General features: G+C 34.6%; 1 protein-coding gene across 15 annotated transcripts in view; it reads right to left on the minus strand.

The window, feature by feature from the left end:
- WDPCP (WD repeat containing planar cell polarity effector) overlaps nt 1-22,417 on the minus strand; it is a 489,024-nt gene that overhangs the window by 24,237 nt on the left and 442,370 nt on the right. For 9 of the 15 annotated variants that reach the window (XM_057309423.1, XM_057309427.1, XM_057309428.1 and 6 more), the window contains one exon: nt 11,209-11,237. In XM_057309423.1, the coding sequence (XP_057165406.1) occupies nt 11,209-11,237 (29 nt within the window). Of the gene's footprint in view, nt 1-199; nt 292-11,208; nt 11,238-22,417 lie in introns of those variants that run through there. The other 6 variants (XM_044377805.3, XM_048222487.2, XM_057309426.1 and 3 more) reach the window with 1 other exon arrangement.

Here is a 22,417-nt window from a genome sequence, read left to right on the forward strand (position 1 = left end):
TTATTGAAAATAAATAAAGGACTTTTACTTAGGATCACTGCTGTTATGCTACATGTTTCTGAAACTAGTAAAAGTTTACTTTGAGAATATTCTGAATATTCTCTTAACTAATTCATACAGTCTTTCCTCTTTTTAATCTGTACGAGGAGATTCAGATCTGTATCAGGCCATGACAAAGTTTAGATGTGAAAAATAAAGGTTTTGTTTCTTTTTTTAAGTAAAAAGAAAGTTTTTTATTGTTTACACCAAGCCAAAGTGAACCATTCTGAGAGAACCACCATCTCTGATTTCCTGAAAATAAACAAATAAAAAAAATTAAAATCATGTTTAAATAGAGGGTAAACATAACTGACTCAATATTTATATCTTTATTTTAATTTAAATATCAGAAAACATTGAAACAAAATAAAATGCACTAACTATACGTACATAAGAGAACTGTGTATTTTTCTTACTGTTAAAATATTGATACGGTGTTAATAAAAGTCAGTAAAGAGAAATAACATATGAAGCATAAAAGGCAAAGGAGGAAGGACAGGATGTTAGTTGAGATTTGGAAACGTGAAGGCTCTGCAGTGAAAAGTTGCAAACTGTGGGTCGTCATTTGTGATTCCGCCTATTACCTATTTGATTTTACAATACTGTCTGTTCTCAAAAGTCCAATACAGCATGTATTTCTTCATTTTGGTGTTTAGTAAGTATTTGATAGTGGCTCTTGAGGTAATGTTTCATAGAAAAGATCATGGTTTTCTAAGACCTTCATAAAATTTTACAAAGCTGCAAAGAGATGCAAAGACTTCATCCATTTCCCATTTTTTACCTTTCTTTCACCCCTCCCCCCAACCGCGTTAAGTATTGATAAACTAAGAATTTTATGGTAAGATTCTGAAATTGGAGGATGTTTAAACATAACACCAAAGGTGAATGATATTATTTGGAAAACAGTACAGTGGGGACATTTTTGAAAGTTTGGAGATAACCTACTTAGAGTTGAAAGGTAAAGGGGGAAAGTAAAGAGTGGGAGTGGTGGTTAGTACTTAAACTAACGTCATAATTGGAGACATTTTTCTTATGTAAAAAATTTAAAGTTACTCCTTAATTATATTTGAAAGTTTTTTTTAGTAAGAGAAGCCTTTCAGAAATTTGTCATTTCTAGAAGAAAACAGGTATGGGGTTGGCAAGTAGGGGAAACATGTATTTATACATGTGCCTGTGGATCCTGATGTACACAAAATTAAAAAGAAAGAAAAACCCAACCTGGAAAAACAGGTAACAAGAAGAATGAGTAATTTAATATCGCCTGAGGCATGTGTGTGTGTGCTGGCAAGTTCAGGGGTTTTAGGTAGCTTTGAATTTTAAAACAAAAAGCACCAAAAGCACCAGCATTTTAAAAAAGGTAAGTTCTAATTCTTGGCTTATAAGCTACTATATCAAAAATCTATTCTGTACATCAGTAGAATGATCATCAAGAAACCTGGATTTAGCTTTTGGTCTTATTCACTAACTGGCAGAAATCCTAGGTAAATTATTTTATTTTTCTAGTATCCAGTTATAATTGTTGCTGGAAGGCCAGATTTTACATACTCGAAGTATCTGGTTCAGCCATATTCTTGAATGTATATATAGTGTCTTATGTTAAGAATTACATTTTAAAAAGTAGGAATCTCAGAATTAACTTCTCAGAAACCTCCCAAGACTTAAAAGTTTTTAAAGAGTTTCCTTAAAAATTCAGCCTATTTTGGGGCGTCTGGTTGGCTCAGTCAGTTAAGCGTCTACCTTCGGCTCATGCCATGACCCAGGGTCCTGGGATTGAGCCCCACATTGGGCACCCCACTCAGCGAGGAGCCTGCTCCCTCTCCCTCTGCTTGCCCCCCCCGCCACTTGTGCTCTCTCTGTCAAATAAATAAATAAAATCTTTAAAAAAAATTCAGCCTATTTTTTAAAAAGACTTTAGGGCATTTCCAGGATTTCCATGATAATGTGTTCTGTGCTAAATAATATTGACTTGTACCTTATTTAACTTAGAGGAATATTTTGACTAATGAGATAATGTATTTTGTATACTCATTTATTATTTCAAATAACGTATACTCATTAAATAGAATTTGGAACACAGGAAAGTATAAAAATTTACCCATATTCTCACCAGTCATATAAAACTGTGGTTAACCATGTATTTGCTTCCAGTCTTCCCCCCCCATGTTTTATTTATTTTTTTAAATATATCTGAAATCATATTATATATACAATTCTTTATATTTTTAGAGGATTTTGCCTCACTTTGAACACTTTTTTTCAATGCTCGCACAGTCTTTGTTTTTAATGGCAAAATTTTATTCCATTAAATTCTATAGCTTTATTTAACTATTCCTTATTTTTTGGTTAAATTTATATTGTTCCTAACTTCCTCTTTTTTTTTTTTTTTTTTTAAATAACTCAGTGACAGACATTCCTTCTTTCTTTTGTGTGTGTGTGATAGACATTATTAGGCATGAAGTTTTTCTGTGTTCAGGATTATTTCCTTGGTATAGAGTTGCAGAAATAGAATTATTGGAGCAAAGCTTATGAAATTTTAGCCCTCTGGATAAGCACTGTAGAATTGGTAGTTTTCCTTTGTTTCTTTCCTGGTTTGGGAGAGGTGATTTTGTTTGGTAATAGGAAGTATGGTTTCATTGGAGGACGATCTTCATCTTATGTGCTGAAATTTTGCTCACCCTTGACTGAATGGTTACATGTTAATTCCTGTAATAATTTGCTGCAGCAAAAGGGTTTTCCCCAGACCCTCATTTGATTTCAACATATAGTTATATGCATTTTTCTAAGCCACACCCTATTGCTGTTACCTAATGTTGGGTGATAGCAGGTCACTCTCTTAAATGTACACAGACTTCCATAAGACAAATTCTGTACACAAGACAACTTGTTCTATAGACAAGTTAAGCTTTGCTTTGCTGCAAACTGGATTTTGACCTGTTCCTCAATTAATACAGATAACTTTTTTTTTTAATACTTAGTGATCATCTCATTATTTTATATTAGGTTTCCTCTCATGGTCTCATTCAACATTCCTGATTTGGTTCAACAGAAACTAAATCCCAGAAGTATACTATTTTAGAGATAGAAGAAAGTTTCCTAATTTTCACTCCTTTCGTTTTACAGATGAGAAAACCAAGACTCATATAGGTTAAATGCTTTATCCAAAGTTACTCATTTAGCGGCAGAACTGGGATTAGAATTTAGTTGTTTCTCTGGGAAGTGCTTTTTTTCCACTACAGCTTTTTTTATCTAGTAACAGGGAGCATGTGTTCTACAGGCTACTTTATGATTAACTCCTATGATTGTCTTTACTTGTCATTTAAAGGCTCTTGTTTACAGGCATGCCAGAAGCCCACCCCTGTGTGACAGGAGATGCTTTGTTTTCTTTTCTCTTTCTCTCTCTTTTTTAAAAGATTTATATATTTATTTTAGAGAGAGAGTGAGAGCACATGTGTGTATGGGGGAGGGGGAGACAGAGAGGGAGAGAATCTTCAAGCAAATCCCCCAGTGAGCATGGATCAGCCCCCACCTCCATGCAGGGCTCGATCCCACTACCTGTGAGATCACAACCTGAGCCGAAACTGAGTCAGAGGCTTAAGTGACTGAGCCACCCATGTGCCCCCAGGAGATGCTTTCTTGTCCAGTCAAGTTGTCCAGTTACTCAAGTTTCACTATTGACTGTTAACTCTGCTTCTTGCATATTTGGTATCATACAGGGATTTCTTTTTAATCAGTATTCCAGAGTTGTGGTGCTCGATGCTTTTTTGTAGAAAATGAAATCTTAAATTGACTATAATCTAGCAGTTGCCAAAGGTTGGCTTGAGGCTTCTGATACTTATGAGAGACAGGCTAATAGATAAGCTAACTATCTAATTTTCCAACTAGCTCTGTTAAGTAAACCATCAGAAAGGAATGTACTTGGAACTTGATCTCTCACCTTTCCACAGAACTGCCTTCAATGAATTGTGATTCAGTATAATTTCAGCTTTTATAGAAGGCTTATAACGAAAACATCTTTGTGAATAGGATTTCTTTTTCAAAACTCTACTTGAAGACATGTTTATTTTCTAACACAGGCATTCTTTAGTGTGAATCCAGTGCTGGAAAAACATTTCCATCCAGTTGAATTTACTATTTGCATACTTTAAACTATTAAGTCAGGAAAGACAATAATAATGAATGGTGTTTTGGAGTTTATAAAATGCTTTCACATTACCTAGTTCGACATAGCAGTGCTGTGATGTTATTAAATATAACTATTCCCATTTTACAGTTTAGGAAATAGGTATAAAGAGGTTGTAGCTCTCAGGAAGTAGTGGAACAAAACTGGAACTGAGATAGTTTACCTATTAATCCTGCATTCATTCTTTTTTAAAAAAATTTTTACTTAAATTCAATTTAGTTAACACATAGTATAGTATTTGTTTCAGGGGTAGAATTCAGTGATTCATCAGTTGCATATAACACTCAGTGCTCATTACATCAAGTGCCCTTCTTAATGCCCATCACCCAGTTAGCCCATACCCCCATCAACATCCCCTCCAGCGACCCTCTGTTCTGCATTCTTTCTGTTATACCATGGTATGTCTCAAAGTAAACCCATTTCTCTTTTTTGCCTTGCCCCCCCCAAAATCAGAGCTAAACTGTTTTAATTTGTATGTAACAGCCCAGATATTCAACATCTCTTTTTTTTTTTTAAAGATTTTATTTATTTATTTGACAGAGATAGAGACAGCTAGCGGGAGAGGGAACACAAGCAGGGGGAGTGGGAGAGGAAGAAGCAGGCTCATAGCAGAGGAGCCTGATGTGGGGCTCGATCCCATAACGCCGGGATCACGCCCTGAGCTGAAGGCAGACGCTTAACCGCTGTGCCACCCAGGCGCCCCTCAACAACATCTCTTACTTTGCAAGTTTTAATTGATTTTTGCTTTGTGTAATTGTGTTTTAGGTATTGTATATAAAATAATTTTGTGAACTCTGCCCCAAATCTTTCAGAAAGTAGATAGGTCATAAATACTAAGATAAACTGGTTTATATCTATGAAGAATGATCGCTGTATTATGGCTGTATTGGCACTTTGTTTTCTACTAATAGTTTATCTAACTCTCCTCTTTAGGTAATATGTTGATACACTTAAAATTTTTTTTAAAAATTTTTCTTTGGAGGAAAGATGTATGAGACTAGTTTAGCACGTATCATATCTCAACAAATATTTGAAGATATTATCCATCAAGTAGATTAATAAGCCTTATGATAGTAGTATCAATGAACACAAAAATCACTACTTTTATCACTTTTAGAAATTGCATACTTAAACTTCAGTTATATAAGATGCTCTTTATTAAAGTGGATAATTGTCAACATGTAAATATATTTATAGATATGTGTAAATATGTATGTATATATACATATGTATGTATATTATATGTAAATATATGTATATATTACATATAAATATACATGTAAGTATATGAATATATGTATGTATGTATATACGTTTATATTACATATAAATGTATATGTAAATGTGTGTGTGTGTATATATATATCCCCAATATTTACATATTGACAATATAGAGACACACACAAATACACTCTCTGTTCTATTTGTACTGCTCTCTTCTGGCTGGAATCAACCTTTCTGGATGATAGAAGGGCCAAAAGAGCAATATAAACAGCAGATTGGTGTATCTGTCATAATTCCACATTAAAAGAATGAGTTTCTGGCATTCCAAGTCTAAGATTTTTCCAGACAGTATGAGTAGTATAGGCCAATAGGTAATAGGACTATATGATTTATTACCTATTTGTCTATGACTGAAATCAGTGGTAGGGAACAAGAGATACGTATGCTCCATACCTAGAATGTATTCCAACATGCAAGCCCAAGTTAACCTCTTTCAAATTTGTCTATTAAAATTTAATGGAGAGCTCAAATTCTTTTCATCAGCTTTTGTCAGTACAAATCCTTCCCAAAATTTTCCCAGGAGCCAGCCACACCTCTGGTGGTTTTATTTTTTTGTGGTGAAATATGCATTACATAAAATTTGCCATTTTAACCATTCATGAATTTTCTAATTTGTTTTTTTCTTCGCTATGGTTGACTCTTTACTGTATCTCAGCTAAGATCTGTTTAAATGTGTTTCTAAAAATAGTCCTGGATAAAGTAGGTAAGAATCTTCTTAAAGTGTACCATATCTATCAAAGAACAGTCTACTAAATTGCAGGGCATCTGAGGTTAGGAAGATAACTGTGAAGATGGTCTATAAACTTTAAAAATGAGGAGGACTTAAGCAGCTGGGGAATTACCTTCTTGCAGGGTAAAAATTGTCAGCATTTTTTTTGTTTTCAGAAAGACTAATATAATTGTTCTTCACATGGTAGTTACTTCAAGTTAAGACATGGAACATAATTCCCTTTTTCAGGTTTTTCACAAAAGAGAGTAGGAACAGGGAAATCTGAAGAACAAACTTTCTTGACAAGTTGTAGAGAGGCACTATTTGAGAAAAGTGTAGCTACCGTAGTAACAAAGGTTTTGACAGCCAGCTAATTCAAAGCATCAGAAAACTTCACACCCTGAATCTCTCTATATATTACCCAGCAGATTCTACCCAAAGAATTTTCTTAGAATTGAAGTCCATATTCTGATGAGGCCTAAAGTTAAGTTATGGTTAAAATAAGCAAGGATTAAATATAGTGCCACTCCTTACTTTAACCCAAAAATAGCATTAGGCCTGAGCAGAATATGAACTTTAAGAAAAGCGTTTGGGTAAAAGTCCTCTGAGGATTGATGGAGATAGACAGACAGATAATCTATAATAATATGAGTGTAATATGTGTTACTTTTTTTTTTTTTTTTAAGATTTATTTATTTATTTTAGGGAGAGCACACAAGTAGGTGGAGGGTCAAAGGGAGAGGGAGAAAATCTCAAACGGACTCCCTGCTGAGCACATAGCCTGATGTGGGGCTTGATCTCACCACCCTGAGATCATGACCTGAGCCGAAATCAGGAGTTGGCCGTTTAACTGACTGAGCCACCCGGGCGCCCCTATATGTTATGTTTAACACACAGACACACTAGTATAATGGAATACTTAAGATCTGTGTGTTTCATCGTATGTATATTTGGGAGGGAGGGGAATATTGTAAACAAATATTAAACTGTAGTTAATGCTATGCATGCTAAAGTGGCTTAAAGGGGTGAAGTGTATGGATGTCTGCTACTTTAAATTTATCAGAATATAAGATGGATTGATAGGACTGGTTGATAGGTACATGATAAAGAAATTACTGTGAAACAATAACTGTAATCTAAGTGGTTATGTGGATGTTTACTGAACAATTCTTACAACTTTTTTGTATATTTGAAATTTTGCATAATAAAAAGTTGGAAAAATAGTGTTAATGGTAAGGTACTTAAGTCTCCATAGGTCTAGTTTGGTACAATCAACAATTATTGACACCTTCAGTATGCCAAAGTGATATACAGGTGTTAGGGTTATATGACAGTGAAATGATTCAGACACTCTTGGGTGGCCAGTAGCAGGAGATGAAATTGGAGAGGAAGGCATATTAGGTAACAGAGTTTTATATACCATAATAAGGAGCTTAGACTTTATCCTATGGCGTTTTAGGCAGGGGAATGATAGGTAGAACACTCTTACAGCTTTGTGGAGGTGAGATTCGAGGTAGTGGTGACAGTGGTGGGGATAGGCTAAAGATGAGGATATTAATTAGGAAGGAGTATTCCAGGTGCAGATGATTAAAACCTGAATTACAGGGGGCTAAACTCTAGAAATATTTAGGAGCAATAATCAATAGAACTTGATGATTAGTTTTATTAGTTGTGAGTAGGTTATAGGGAATCAAGAGTGACAAATACCATATAAGGGAAGGAGCAGGTTTGGGTCTGGAGGGTAAAACAATGAGTTTGGTTTTGGATATGTTATGTTTCAGATATGTTAAAGTAACCATAGATGAAATCACTCATGCTAAACCCCACATCAGCAAAGCAGAACTTAACTAAGTTTCTATGTGTGGCCCTCCCAGAAAAGGAAGGCAAGTCAACTAGTTAGTGCTTGCCTACTTAACACAAGTTACCTAACCCTGCTACAAAACTTCCCTTTGCTCCATATACGGAAAGTAACCCTGCTTTAACCAATTTGCAAATGCCAAGTATAACTTCCTTGTTCCTGCTCATTTTGCGCTGTAAATATCTCTTGCCTTGGGGCACCTGGGTGGCTCATTCAGTTGAATGTTCGACTGGGTTTTGGCTCAGGTCGTGATCTCTTGGGTCCTGGGATTAAGCCCCAAGTTAGGCTCTGCACTCATAGGAAAGTCTGTTTGAAGATTCTCTCCCTCTGCCCCTCCCCCTACTCCTGCTCTCTCTCTCTCTCTCTCTCTCTCTGAAATAATTAAAAAAAAACTCTTGTACAGTTTTTTGGACTCCCCCCTCCTTTTTTTTTTTTTTTTTTTTTTTTTTTTTAAAGATTTTATTTATTTGTTGAGAGAGAGAGGCAGAGGGAGAAGCTGCAGGGAGCCCAATGCGGGACTGAGCTGAAGGCAGAGGCTTAACTAACTGAACTGCCCAATGCCCCTGGACTTCTTTTCTGTCTACCAGATTGGATGCTGCCTGATTCATGAATCATTTCAATAAAAGCTTACTAGGTGAGTAAATTGTCTGTGGAAATTTTCTTTTAACAGATATTACCTAGTCAAAGAGATATTTATTCATTCATTTGTATTTAACGGTATTTGACAAATATTGACTACAGAATTCCATACCTGCTGCTAATAAGATGGTGAGCAAAGGGGACACAAATGTTTCCTTTAAGAACCTTACAGTGTAGTGGGAGAGACCATTAAACCAGAAGCTATAATAAAAAGTGACATTTATGGTAGTAGGAGAAGCATAGGGTGCTATATGGAACTTCACAGAAGGGACAACTAACAGTCTGGCAATGGCTCTTCAGGGATAGGATATATCAGTCTGAAACTTGGGATGGAGTCTGGGCTGGATACAGCAATTACGTCTCTCTGCTACTGATTCCTGAGAGTTGATAAAAACATCAAGGGATAATATTATAGAATTGTTAAAGAAAAAAAGGCTAAAGGCAAGTAAAAAGCCATAGAAGGAGATAGAAATGAAATAGCAAAGTAGAAGAACTAATCGAGTGTGGTGTAATGGAAGCTGAATGTTTCAAGAGGAAGAGCATAGTTCTTATTGTTAGTATAGAAAGTTCTGATGGGTTAAATAGTAATAATTGGTTTGGCAATTTGGAGGTCATTGGTGACTAAGTGGAAGCAGTTTCAGTTGTGATGTTTAGTTAAAAGAAAAAAAATGTTAGTATATTTAAGGGCCAAGATTTTTAGCATAAGACTAAAGAGCTACAAGACAAAGCACAAAGAAGTGAAATAAAACTTCTTTTATCTTACTTTTAAATTGGTAATATCAGTTACATATTTTTAAAAGAAAAAAAGTTTTATTTGTATTCACTGAAAAAGTCTAAAATTTATATAAAACCTTAGAGAAAATAGTAGAAATGGAGAAATAGTAGGTTCTACATTTAAAGCAGGAATATTTGAGTCTGGGACATTTGCATCATAAAAGTAAAGCAGCTGTCAAAGACTAATTGGCCCATGGGGCGCCTGGGTGGTTCAGTCGTTAAGTGTCTGCCTTTGGCTCAGGGCGTGATCCCCACGTTCTGGGATCAAGCCCCGTGTCAGGCTCCTCCGCTGAGAGCCTGCTTCTTCCTCTCCCACTCCCACTGCTCGTGTTCCCTCTCTCGCTGCCTGTCTCTCTCTGTCAAATAAATAAATAAAAAATCTTAAAAAAAAAAAAAAAAGACTAATTGGTCCATATCAAAAGGACAAAGGAGCCAACATGAAGGGAGACAACTGGTACATCAAAACTGATAATGACTACAGGGAACTGAAACACATTAAGCATCTAAAAATCCATGAGTTCTTAGATTTTAATCTCTCTCTCTCTCTCTTTTATTGGGTGTGTGGAGGTTGCTGGGCCACCAACTCATTACTGTAAACCAGGGGTCAGAAAACTATGGCCTATGGCCCATGGCCCCAGTCCAGTCCACTCCCTATTATAAGGCTGTGAGCCAAGAAGAGTTTCATAATATATTAGTTACTATGGTAATCTACTGTGAACTTTTAATAAAATTATGAAATCTTCTCTGACTTACACCTAACCTTTTTGAAATTGGTATAATAGGGTATGGATACTTCCTCAAAATGAACTTAGATATGTTAATGGCAGAATATGGAGAGGGACCCCACCTGCATTACTTATACAAATTATACATAAAAATAATAAAAATGAATTGGATAGCCTTGTCTTTATTATAAACCTTTTATTCTTAAACTTTTAATTTTGGTGAAATCTTGGCATTTGCAACTATGTGGATGGAGCTAAAGTGTATTATGCTAAGTGAAGTAAGTCAGTCAGAGAAAGACAAATACCATATGATCTCACTCATATGTGAAATGTAAGGCAGAAAACAGATGAACATAAGGGAAGGGGGAAAAGAAAAAAAGGAGAGAGGGAAACAAGCCATAAGAAACTCTTAATGATAGAGAACAAACTGAGGGTTGATGGAGGGACTTGGGGGGGGGGTGGCTAGAAGGGTGATGGGTATTAAAGAGGGCACTTGTTGTGACGAGCACTGGGTGTTGTATGTAAGTGATGAATCACTGAATTCTACTCCAGCAACCAATATTGTACGGTATGTTAAATAAGTAAAATTTATATAAAAAATAAACTTTTAATTTTGGATAGTTTCAAACATAGTAGAGAGAATGGTATATGTAAACTGCTATTTTACCCATCACCCACCTTCATCAGTTATCAACTCTTGATAACTTGAATTCATGTATATACCTCCTCCTTTCTCCCCACTTGATTATTATGAAGCAAATTTCACATATATAATTTCATTTGTACATATTCCATGATGTACAGTTTTATTTTTCAAAAATAACTATTCTAATATTATAACCTTGAAATACTGAAAAGCTGAATAGTTGTTTAGAAAAATGTTTTCCAGTTAATGTATACCAGTAGGCATCTTTTTCTGAGTTCAAAATAATCACATATACCATGCTTTTCTCTTGGAATTTAATTGTCTAATAATAAATGTTAAGAGGAAGTGTTTTACCTGTTCTGTGCAGTCTTCTCTCATTTCTCCTTTAAAAATAAAATATCAAAACATTAATTATCTTAAATCTAATAAAGGCCCATCATGAAAATTATTAACAGAACCTTTTAATAAATAGCCTTAATAGAAAAAGAAATACTTAATCCAAATTTAAACAAGTTGAAATACTGAAAACTCATGAGACAGCAATAGCCAAAACTCAAAAAGTATGAAAGTACCAATGATTCTCATACATACCTTTAGGGCTAGTATCTTCACTGAAGCCAAATGAGTAGACTATGCCTACATTGCTCCTTTTGTTCTTAAAATGATACCTTAAAACTTGCATGGCAAGTAAGTTTCATCTAAGTGCCAATTCTAGTTGGTACCTAGAGAATTGTGTTGAGAACTTTTACCAGACCTTTTTTTCCCCCTTCTGAATGGGAAAGAATACTGTAGTCAGTTGTAGGTTATTTGTCCTCATAGCAACAACATACCTGCTGGCTCTGGTTTAGTATATCAAATGATGCTTTTAAAAGAGACATCTTTGCTTAAATGTATATGCCGTTAGGCTAAGAGAAAAGGTATGTGATAGTGCTATAGTCTAATTTCTCATTATTGATATTAGGTAGACTTAATTTACATATTCTCATCCTTGAAACACGTAATTGTGTATAATTGATGGGTATTTTTAAGTACCAGTTATGTTTTGTTCTTATAGCATTTAGTGCACGGATGCATATACCACTCATTTGGCACTATGCTTATGTTAACTTCTTATTTACTTCCTTTATTTATTTAATCTACCTTCCCAAGTAGATTATATTTTCTAAAACTTATCAGCAGCATCTTACCATATTCCTCCCTGTAGTCTTAGCACCAAGAAGTGCCTTTATGATGATGATATTTCTATAAAAATACATGTTATGTGTCTGTCATTAACTCAGAATTACTTGAGAAGTTTTGTTTAGCTATATAGTTCAAAAATTGTATAACACCTTTTTTCTGAAGATTTTATTTATTTATTTATTTATTTATTTATTTGACAGAGAGAGAGAGAGAGCAAGAGAGGGAACACAAGCAGGGGGAATGGGCAAGGGAGAAGCAGGCCTCCAGTTGAGCAGGGAGCCTGAGGGGCTCGGGGCTCCATCCCAGGACCCTGGGTCATGACCTGAGCTGAAGGCAGACGCTATTAAGCGTCTCAGCCACTCAGACCTGAGCCACTCAGGTGCCCCAGAATAACACTTCTAATATGATACGGAATCATGCTGTGAAATCTGGATTGTAATACTTTCATGGGACATCTGAATTGTTTTAAAACAGTAGATAGCTCTTGCCTTTAGGTAGATAAGAGTATGAATCCTACAGTAACCTACAGTGGTTATTCTCTTGAAGATCTCTAGGAATGTAAAAGTTAAGTCTCTCTCAGAAACTTGTTCAACATTCTCTCTTCCCCAAGTAGTCAATAAATTATTCTTATGACTAAACAAAACTAAAGACAAAAAACAAAAAAACCTACCCTGCTTTAATTTATGTTTTTGGTTTTTTTTTTTTTTTTTTTTTAAAGATTTTATTTATTCATTCGACAGAGAGAGACAGCCAGCGAGAGAGGGAACACAAGCAGGGGGAGTGGGAGAGGAAGAAGCAGGCTCATAGCGGAAGAGCCTGATGTGGGGCTCGATCCCATAATGCCGGGATCACGCCCTGAGCCGAAGGCAGACGCTTAACCGCTGTGCCACCCAGGCGCCCCCTGTTTTTTTTTTTTTTTTTAAATCTTCCTTAGACTTTAAAAACAACCCAGGGTATTTTGTGTAATTTTAAATAGAAATTGTTATGTCTGTAATCTTGACATTTTTTGAGCTAAATAACCTTTCAAAACTTTTAAAAACAGACACTGAGTTTCACCATGTTAGTCATTATCAATCTTCCTTGAATCCATGCCAATTTTTTCATGTAAAGGAAAATTAACTTCCATGGCAGAAGGGTTAAGATTTAAGATCTAGATTCTAGAAGGACATCTAAAGAGATTGATGTAATGAAATGATTGCTTCTGACTCTGGTATGTTACAGTCTTTTAAGTATATACCACTGCTGTTTATTTTTCTCTGAAAAGCCAGTGGTTATTACTTCATTTAGTTTCTCATCAACTCTGACAGTCCCCATCTCTTAACTATATTTGTCTTAGTCACAAAGAGGGGTCCCCTTAGGTAAAGGGCCAGACAGTAAATATTTTAGGCTTTGCAGACCAAGAGGCAAAACTGAAGATATTATGTAAGTACTTATATATCAAGAGAGGAAAGTTCGATAAGTTTTTATTGATAAAATTTAAATTTAAGTATTTTGTGTGATACACATCTAATGGGAATGTGGGGATAGCATTTAACTTAATTGGGGTTCAAAGCCAGTGTTTTCTCTTATCAAACTCAACTGCAAATGTTAATGCTGATCTCTGTTGATATTTTGTATATTTCACCTTTGAAAATGCCTTTTCAAACAGGCATGTACTACCAAATACTGATACCAGTCTATGAGCAGCATCGTATTTTGTAGAATTCTGTTAGTTCTTCTCTTGATGTTTGCCTTTTAGCATGCCCTTACGTTGCAGATTAATTATTTACAATTGCTGGTTCCGGGAAGCTCCTCAATTGCACAGTTGATGGATTTTGAAATAGGGAAATTTACTTCACATTTGTATTTAGGTCTGAAAAATGTTGCTGGAATTAGGGAGGCCAGTTGTTCTGATATTCTGGGACTGAGTGGTTTCCCAGGATTTGGGACTCAAAATGCTAAAATTGGGACAGTTGTTTACCCTTACTAGAACTTAGTCTGAGATCAGAAAATATATCTACTTCAGATTTATGTGGGAATACAGATCTCATTTCTTTTTTAAATTCCTGACAACCCACCTTGACATTACTTTATAATTCAAACAACATTAATAGCTTTACTTCAGTAAAAATTTCACATATAGTAACTGTATGCCTTGTAATTTTAGGTTCAGTTCATTGAGAAACATGGTCAAATTTGAAACAAAAGCTGATTTCAAAAAGTCATTCAATTTGATAATAGTGGTCAGTGGTGGTTCTCATTCAGAAAATTTTCAGTCTCAACATAGCGCTAAAAAAAAAAAAAAAAAAAAAAAAAAGTCAGTGCTTTTACCAAAGCTAAGTTTTTGAACTTTCGGATAGAAGGGAAAGTCAGGATATTCAGCTTCTATTTTTGACAAAAATTCACAAAACTGAAAGTGGTGAAACTCACAGGAGTGAATAAATTTCACCTTTGACATTTTTGGTTCAGTAACATATGATACATTTACATATTTTCTGTAAGGTAACTGTTGGTTGAGTAATATATTTAAACATTTAAAATTTTTAAATTAATTTGGTTTTAAGTAATAGATTTGAACACCTTAACGTTTTTTTTTTTAACACCTTTTTACAAGCTTTGTAAATTTGTCTTTTTCCCCCTCCACATATATTCTCATAATCAGTTGTAGCACGTCTTAGCAGATTCTACTTTAGGTTGTACTGAATTAGCATTTTCTCAACTTTGAAAAGTCTTGCCTGAAGTTGTTTTACACAGACTGTTCATAGAGGTTAATTCTTCAGTTGCTTCAAACTTGGCATTGACTCCTCAAATTAAAAAAAAAAAAAAAAGTTCAACAGTGTACATCTGTTGACCACAGAAAACCACTTGAAATCATCTTCCTTTTTTTGTCTCGTTTTTAAATAAACTATTAATGTTGCTCCCAGTGTCCTCAACTTTTTGAGCAAATGTACTTGCCCAATGGCCAAAAGTCTTAAGTTTGTTTTCTGTGGACACGTTTCTTCATCTTCAAACATGATTTAATTAACTCACCATCAGTGAATGGCTTTCCTTGCTTGGCTAACAAATGAGCCACTCAGAAACTTACTTTGGTCATACCTCATGTTTATTTTCTGTTTGTGAAGAAATTCTCCTATGATGAGATACTTCTTTGTGAATTTTCTACTTTTTCTCACTGTTGCTTGTCTGTGGGCAGGGGATACTATGATGAGTCCTTTGGTAATATTGCTGTATATTGGATTCTTTTGAGCATAACTACAGTATTATTACATTATAAACACAATGCTTTGCTTTTAATTCAGTAACCAAAACCGCACTCTACTGTGCCTCAGAAGTGTGACATTTTAAGTCCAGTTTCTTTCCTTATTTTGATAAGATGAGTATGTACTGGTAATAAAAATAAAAAGTTGTGGTATGGCAATATGTGTGGCACTTGAAATGCTGTGCACCTATAACCATGTCACTACAACTGGCAGTGTGCCAGACAGCCAGGTAAAGCACTACTCAGTTCTGTCATTGTAGCATGAAAATAGCCATAAACAATATGAAAAAGAGTGAGCATGGCTGTGCTCCAGTAAAACTTTATTTGCAGACTTTGAAATTGAATTTCATATAATTTTCATGTGTCACAAAATTTTGACTTTTTCCGAAGTTCTTTTGACTTTTTCCAAACCATTTAAAATGTAAAAACCATTCTAGTTGTGGGCTCTACAAAAATGCGTGACATATGGGCTGTACTTTGGATAGCCTTTTTTCAAACTATGGTAATATTAGTTATATTTTTAACCCTTACATTCATTTCTATCAATTTTCCCTTTGTGTCATTTTAAAATTTATTTCTACTTTAAAAAAACTGAGTGGTAGTTATTCTTTAAATGGAGGATAACTAACTTCAAAAAAACTGAGTGGTAGTTATTCTTTAAATGGAGGATAACTAACTTCAGCATAGCACCTAAAATACTTAGCAGAATGCCTGGCACATTGTAAATGCTCAATTGACATTTTGCTTTACTATTGACATTCTTATTGAGATTGGCCCAATAGTGATAGGTGTTTAAGATAAGAAAGAAAGAGAGAGAGAGAGAGAGAGAGAAAAAGAAAGAAAAGAAGAAAAAAGATGCTTTCTACACACATAAACCCACACGCACTTTCTAGCTTGTTTTGGAATATGGGAATCATGAGCCTTTTAAAATTGGGGTATGAAGATTATATCTATAACTTAACTGTATAGACTATGATAGAAATAAACTAAATTGATAGGATGAGAATTGCTTTCCCAAAAAGCCTTGCTGGTTATATCCTGGTCTCATTAGTTTTATAGGAAAGATGTTAAATTATTGGATAATTTCTTTCAGTACATGATCAAGAAAATTGTCAGTGTTAATCTGACCCCTGTGATGCTTTTTTAAAAACAGAAACACTTGTGATTATTAGCCATTGCTTTAAATCCCCTACAGTGCATATCCATTAGGTCTTTCTGATTTGAGCCCATCCAATGTTTCTGTTATTTCATCACAGATTTAGTATATGAGCTCCCTCCCTAAGTTTAATGGGGCATTTATTCTTAGACCAGTATTACTCAGAGTATGGGATGAAGACTAATAACTGATCTGCAAACTATTTATTATTGGCCTGTTAACTGTTTATTATTTGTGATAGAAAAAACTTAGTAGAAGCAATTATAAACTTTTAAGATAATTTGACAGGGTAATTTTATGTATTTTTAATAAAAATTTGGATATTTTTATTTTTAAAATTTTAATACATTTAAAAAGTTGATGTAATTGGTATATAACATTATATTAGTTTTAGGTGTACAACAAAATCATTTGACATATTGTGAAATGATCACCACAGTATTCTAGTTAACATCTAATAACAGTTACAGTTTTTTTTCTTGTGATGAGAACTTTTAATATGTATAGAAATACAGTACAGTATTATTGACTATAGTCATCACTCTGTACATTATATCGTTATGACTTAATTTATAAATGGAAGTTTCTTTTTATTTTAAGGATTTTATTTATCAGAGAGATTGGGAGAGAGAAATAAGAGAGTGAGCACAAGCAGGGTGATCGGCAGACAGAGGAAGAAGCAGGCTCCCCACTGAGCAAGGAGCCTGATAGGGAACGGATGCCAGGACCCTGGGATCATGACCTGAGCTGAAGGCAGATGCTTAACTGACTGAGCTACCCAGGTGTTCCTAAATGGAAGTTTCTACTTTTTGATCACCTTCACCCATTTCTCCCACCACCCCCGTTTCTGGTAAACACTAATGTCTTTTCTGACTATAGGAGTTTGGATTTGAGGGTTTTTTGTTTTTTAAGATTCCACATGAGTGAGATCATACGGTTCTGTCTTTCTCTGTCCAACTTATTTCATTTAGTATAATGACCTCAGGGTCCATCCATATTGTCACAGATGACAGGCTTTCCTTGATTTTTATGGCTGAATAATATCTCTTGTGTTTTTATACCACGTTTTATTTTTTCAACCATTGATGGCCACTTAGGTTGTTTCCGTGTATTGGCTATTGTGAATAATGTTGCAATTAACATGGGAGTGCAGGTATCTTTTCAAGTTAGTTTTTTGTTTGCTTTGGACAAATACACAAGTCAAATTGCTGGTTCAAACAGTAGTCCTATTTTTCATTTTTTGAAGACTCTCCATCTTGTTTTCTATAGTGTACATTCACAACAGTGCACAAGGGTTCCCTTTCCTCCACAACCTTGCCAATCCTTATTTCTTGTCTTTTTGCTAGTAATGATTCTCACAAGTGTGAGGTGATATCTCACTGAGGTTTTGATTTGCATTTCTTTAATGGTTACTGATGTTGAGGACCTTTTCATGTATCTGTTGGATATCTGTATGTCATCTTTAGAAAAATGTCTACTTTTTTTCCTGTGTCCATTTTTTAATTGGGTTGTTTGTTTGCTATTGAGTTGTTGAGTTCTTCATATATTTTGGATATTAACCCCTTATTAGGTACATGATTTGCAAATATTTTCTCCCATTCAGGAGATTGTCTTTTCATTTTGGTGATGGTTTCCTTTGCTGTGCAGAAGCTTTTTAGTTTGATCTAGTCCCACTTATTTATTTTTGTCTTTGTTCCCTTTGCTTTTAGTGTCAGATCCAAAAAATTGTCTCCAAGGTAGATGTCTAGGCTCTTATTGCCTGTATTTTCTTCCTTCCTTCCTTCCTTCCTTCCTTTCTTTCTTTCTTTCTTTCTCTCTCTTTTTTTTTTTTTAAGATTTTATTTATTCATTTAACAGACAGACAGCAAAAGAGGGAACACAAGCAGAGAGAATGGGAGAGGGAGAAGCAGGATTCTGCCACGCAGGGAGCCTGACATGGGGCTCGATCCCAGGACCCTGGGATCATGACCTGAGCCACCCAGGTGGCCCATCATTGCCTGTATTTTCTTAAGGAGTTTCACAGTTTCAGGTTTTATGTTCAGGCCTTTAATCCATTTTAGGTTATTTTGCACATGTAAGATAGTGGTCTAGTTTTATTCTTTTGTATGTAGCTGTGACAATTTTTTCGGCACCGTTTATTGAAGAGACTGTTTGTCTCAAATGTTGTAAATTAATTGACCATATATGCTTAGGTTTAATTCTGGGCTCTCTATTCTTTTCCATTGATCCATGTGTCTGTTTTTTATGCCAATACCATACTGTTTTGATTACTATAGCTTTGTAATACTGTTTGAAATCAGGAAGTGTGATACTTCCAGCTTGGTTCTTTTTAAAGACTGTTTTGGCTATTTGGGTTCCTTTATATTTCCATACAAATTTTAGGATTATTTATTCTTTTTCTGTGAAAAATGCCTTTAGAATTTTGAAAGGGATTGCATTAAATTGTAGATTCCTTTGAGTAGTATGGACATATTAACAATATTCTTCCAATCTGATCATGGTTTATCTTTCAGTTCATTTGTGTCACCTTCAGTCTTTCATCAGTGCCTTATGGTTTTCAGTGTGCATGTCTTTCACTTCCTTGGTTAAATTTATTCCTAGGTATTTTATACTTTTTGATGCAGTTGTAAATCAGATTATTTTTTTTCCTGATAGTTCAATATTAGTGTATAAAAACACAACAGATTTTTGTATATGGATTTTGTATCCTACAACTTTACTAAACTTATTTACTCTAACAGCTTTTTGGTGGAGTCTAGGTTTTCTATACCCTGTCATCTGCACATAGTGACAGTTTTAGTTCTTTTCAGTTCGTTCGTTCGTTCATTCATTCATTCATTCATTCATTCATTCATTTTTCTTGCCTAAGTGCCCTGGCTATGACTTTCAATTCTGCATGAAATAAAATGACAAGAATGGGCATTCTTGTCTTGTCCCTGATCTCAGAGGAAAAGCTTTCAGCTTTCACAATTGAGGATGTTAGCTGTGGGCTTGTCATATATGGTCTTTATTATGTTGAGGTATGTTCCCTCTATAACCACTTTTTGAGATTTTTAAAAAACTTATAAATGGATGTTGAATTTTGTCAGATGATTTTTCCGTATAGAGATAATCATATGTTTTGTTCATTTTATTAATGTGTATCACAGTGATTGATTTACAAATGTTGAACCATCCCTTGCATCCCTGGAATAAATGGCACTTGATCATGGTGAATGATCCGTTTAGTGTTATTGTTGAATTTAGTTTGCAAATATTTTGTTGAGGTTTTTTGCATCTGTGTTCATCAGAGATACTGGCCTCTGTACTTTTCTTTTGTATGGTGTCATTGTCTACTTTTGGTATCACAGTAATGCTGGCTTCATAAAATGAGTTTGAAAATGTTCTCTGCTCTTTTTTGAAAGAGTTTCAGAAGAATTGGTATTCTTATTTAAGTGTTGGTAGAATTCACCAGTGAAGTCATCTGGTCTTGGACTTTTCTTCTGAGGGAGATTTTTGATTAGAGATTCAATCTACTTACTTGTTATTGGTCTATTGAGGGTTTTTTGTATATTCATGATTCACTTTGGAAGGCTGTATGTTTCTAGGGCTTTGTCAGTTTCTTCAGATTTTCCAATTTGTTGGGCATTAATTGTTTATAGTAGTCTCTTATCCTTTGTAAAGGTTTCTGTGATATCCATTGTAATGTCTCTTTCATTTCTGATTTCATTTATTTTTTTTTAGTCTTTATTTCATTTATTTCTACTCTGTTGCTATTTCTTTCTTTTTACTAACTTTGGGTTTAGTTTGTTCTTTTTCTATTTCCTTGAAGTGAAAAGTTGGATTATTTGAGATCTTGTTTCTTAATGAAAGCATTTATCATTCTGACCTTTCCTCTTAGAGCTGTTTGTGCTGTGTCCCATAAGTTTTGGTATGTTTTATTTCCATTTTCATATTTCTCAAGATATTTTTTGCTTTTTTCTTTGGTTTCTTCTTTGACTCCTTGGTTGTTTAGTAGAATATTCAATCTTCACATATTTATAAATTTTCCACTTTTCTTCTTGTAATTGATTTTTAGTTTCATACCACTGTGGTTAGAAAAAAAATGCTTGATATGATTCAGTTCTCTTAAAATTTTTAAAACTGTTTCATGGCCTAATGTTTGATTTTTCCTGGAGTATGTTCCATGTGCCCGTAAGACTGTACGGTGTTGTTTAGATAGAATGTTCTGTATGTGTGTGTTAAGTCCATCTAGTCCAACATGTCATTTAAGTACAATGTTTTTTTTAATAGATTTTCTGTTCAGATGATCTAATTGGTGAAAGTGGGGAATTTAAGTCCTCTACTATTTTTTAGTTGATGTCTGTTTCTCCCTTTATGTCAATTAATGTTTACTTTATGTATTTAGGTGCTTCTTGAATAAATATTTATGAATGTTATATCCTCTTGTTTGGTTCTTTTATCATTATTTTATGACCTTGTTTGTGTTCTATTATAGTCTTTGTCTTAAAATGTATTTTGTCAGCTGTGAATATACCTACCCCAGCTTTCTTTTGGTTTTCATTTGCATAGAGTATATTTTTTCCACCCTTTACTTTGACTTTGCATGTCTTTACATCTGAAGTGAGTCTTTTGTAGACTGCATATAGATGGATCTTTTATTATTTTCCACTCAGCCACTATGTGTCTTTGTATTGGAGAATTTAGTTCATTTTCATTTAAAGCAGTTTGGATGGGTCTGTACTTATTGGCATTTTGTTAATTGTTTTCTGGCTGTTTTTAAGATTTCATTGTTCCCTTCCATTTTTCTTGCTCTCTTCCTTTGTGATTCAATGATTTTCTGTAGTGATGCTTAGGTTCCTCTTGTCTTTTGTGTATCTATAGGCTTTTGCTTTGTGATTACCATGAGGCTTATATAAAACAACACATATATATTATTTAACACACATATAAAACAGTCTATCTTAAATTGATAGCTTAAGTTCAGATACATTCTAAACCTCACTTTTTTTCTCCCTCTCCCACATTTTATGTTTTGATGTCACAATTTACATCTTTCAGTTTTCAGTATTCATTTACAAATTTTTGTAGTTGTAGGTATTTTTACTACTTTTGTCTTTTAACCTTCATACTAGATTTGTAAGTAATTAACCAACCACCTTTACAATATAAGATTACTTTGAAGTTTACTATGTATTTACCTTGACCAGTGAGATTTATACTTTCATACATTTTCCTATTACTAATAGTACCTTATGTTTCAGCTTAAGGAAGTCCCTTTAACATTTCTTGTAAGTCTGGTCTAGGGGCAATAATTCCTTTAGCTTTTGCTTGTCTGGAAAACTCATATTCCCCGCCCCCCCCAACATCCCCCACCCAAATCTGGAGGACAGTTTGCTAGGTAGAGTATTCTTATTAGCAGTTTTCTTCTTTCACTATTTTCAGTATATTGTGCCCACTCCCTTCTGGCCTGCCAAGTTTCAGCTCAAAAATTTTGATTGTTGGGGCGCCTGAGTGGCGCAGTCGTTAAGTGTCTGCCTTCGGCTCAGGGTGTGATCCCGGCATTCTGGGATCGAGCCCCACATCAGGCTCCTCTGCTGGGAGCCTGCTTCTTCCTCTCCCACTCCCCCTGCTTGTGTTCCCTCTCTCGCTGGCTGTCTCTCTCTGTCAAATAAATAAAATCTTAAAAAAATTTTTTTTTGATTGTCATGGGCTTTCACTTGTTTGTAACAAACTGTTTTTCTCTTGCTGCTTTTAATATTCCTTGTCTTAAGAACAAATATTGCTAAAACGTCCATACTACCCAAGGCAATCTGCAGGTTTAATGCAATGTCTACCAAGATACCAACAGCACTTTTCAAAGAACTAGAATAAATGATCCCAAAATTTGTATGGAACCACAAAAGCCCACAATAGCCAAAGGAATCTTGAAAAAGAAAAACAGAACTGGAGGTATCACAATCCCAGATTTCAAGTTATACTCCAAAGCTGTAGGAATCAAAACAGTA

Source organism: Ursus arctos, unplaced genomic scaffold (genome assembly GCF_023065955.2).
Source record: "Ursus arctos isolate Adak ecotype North America unplaced genomic scaffold, UrsArc2.0 scaffold_8, whole genome shotgun sequence".
NCBI lineage: Eukaryota > Metazoa > Chordata > Mammalia > Carnivora > Ursidae > Ursus > Ursus arctos.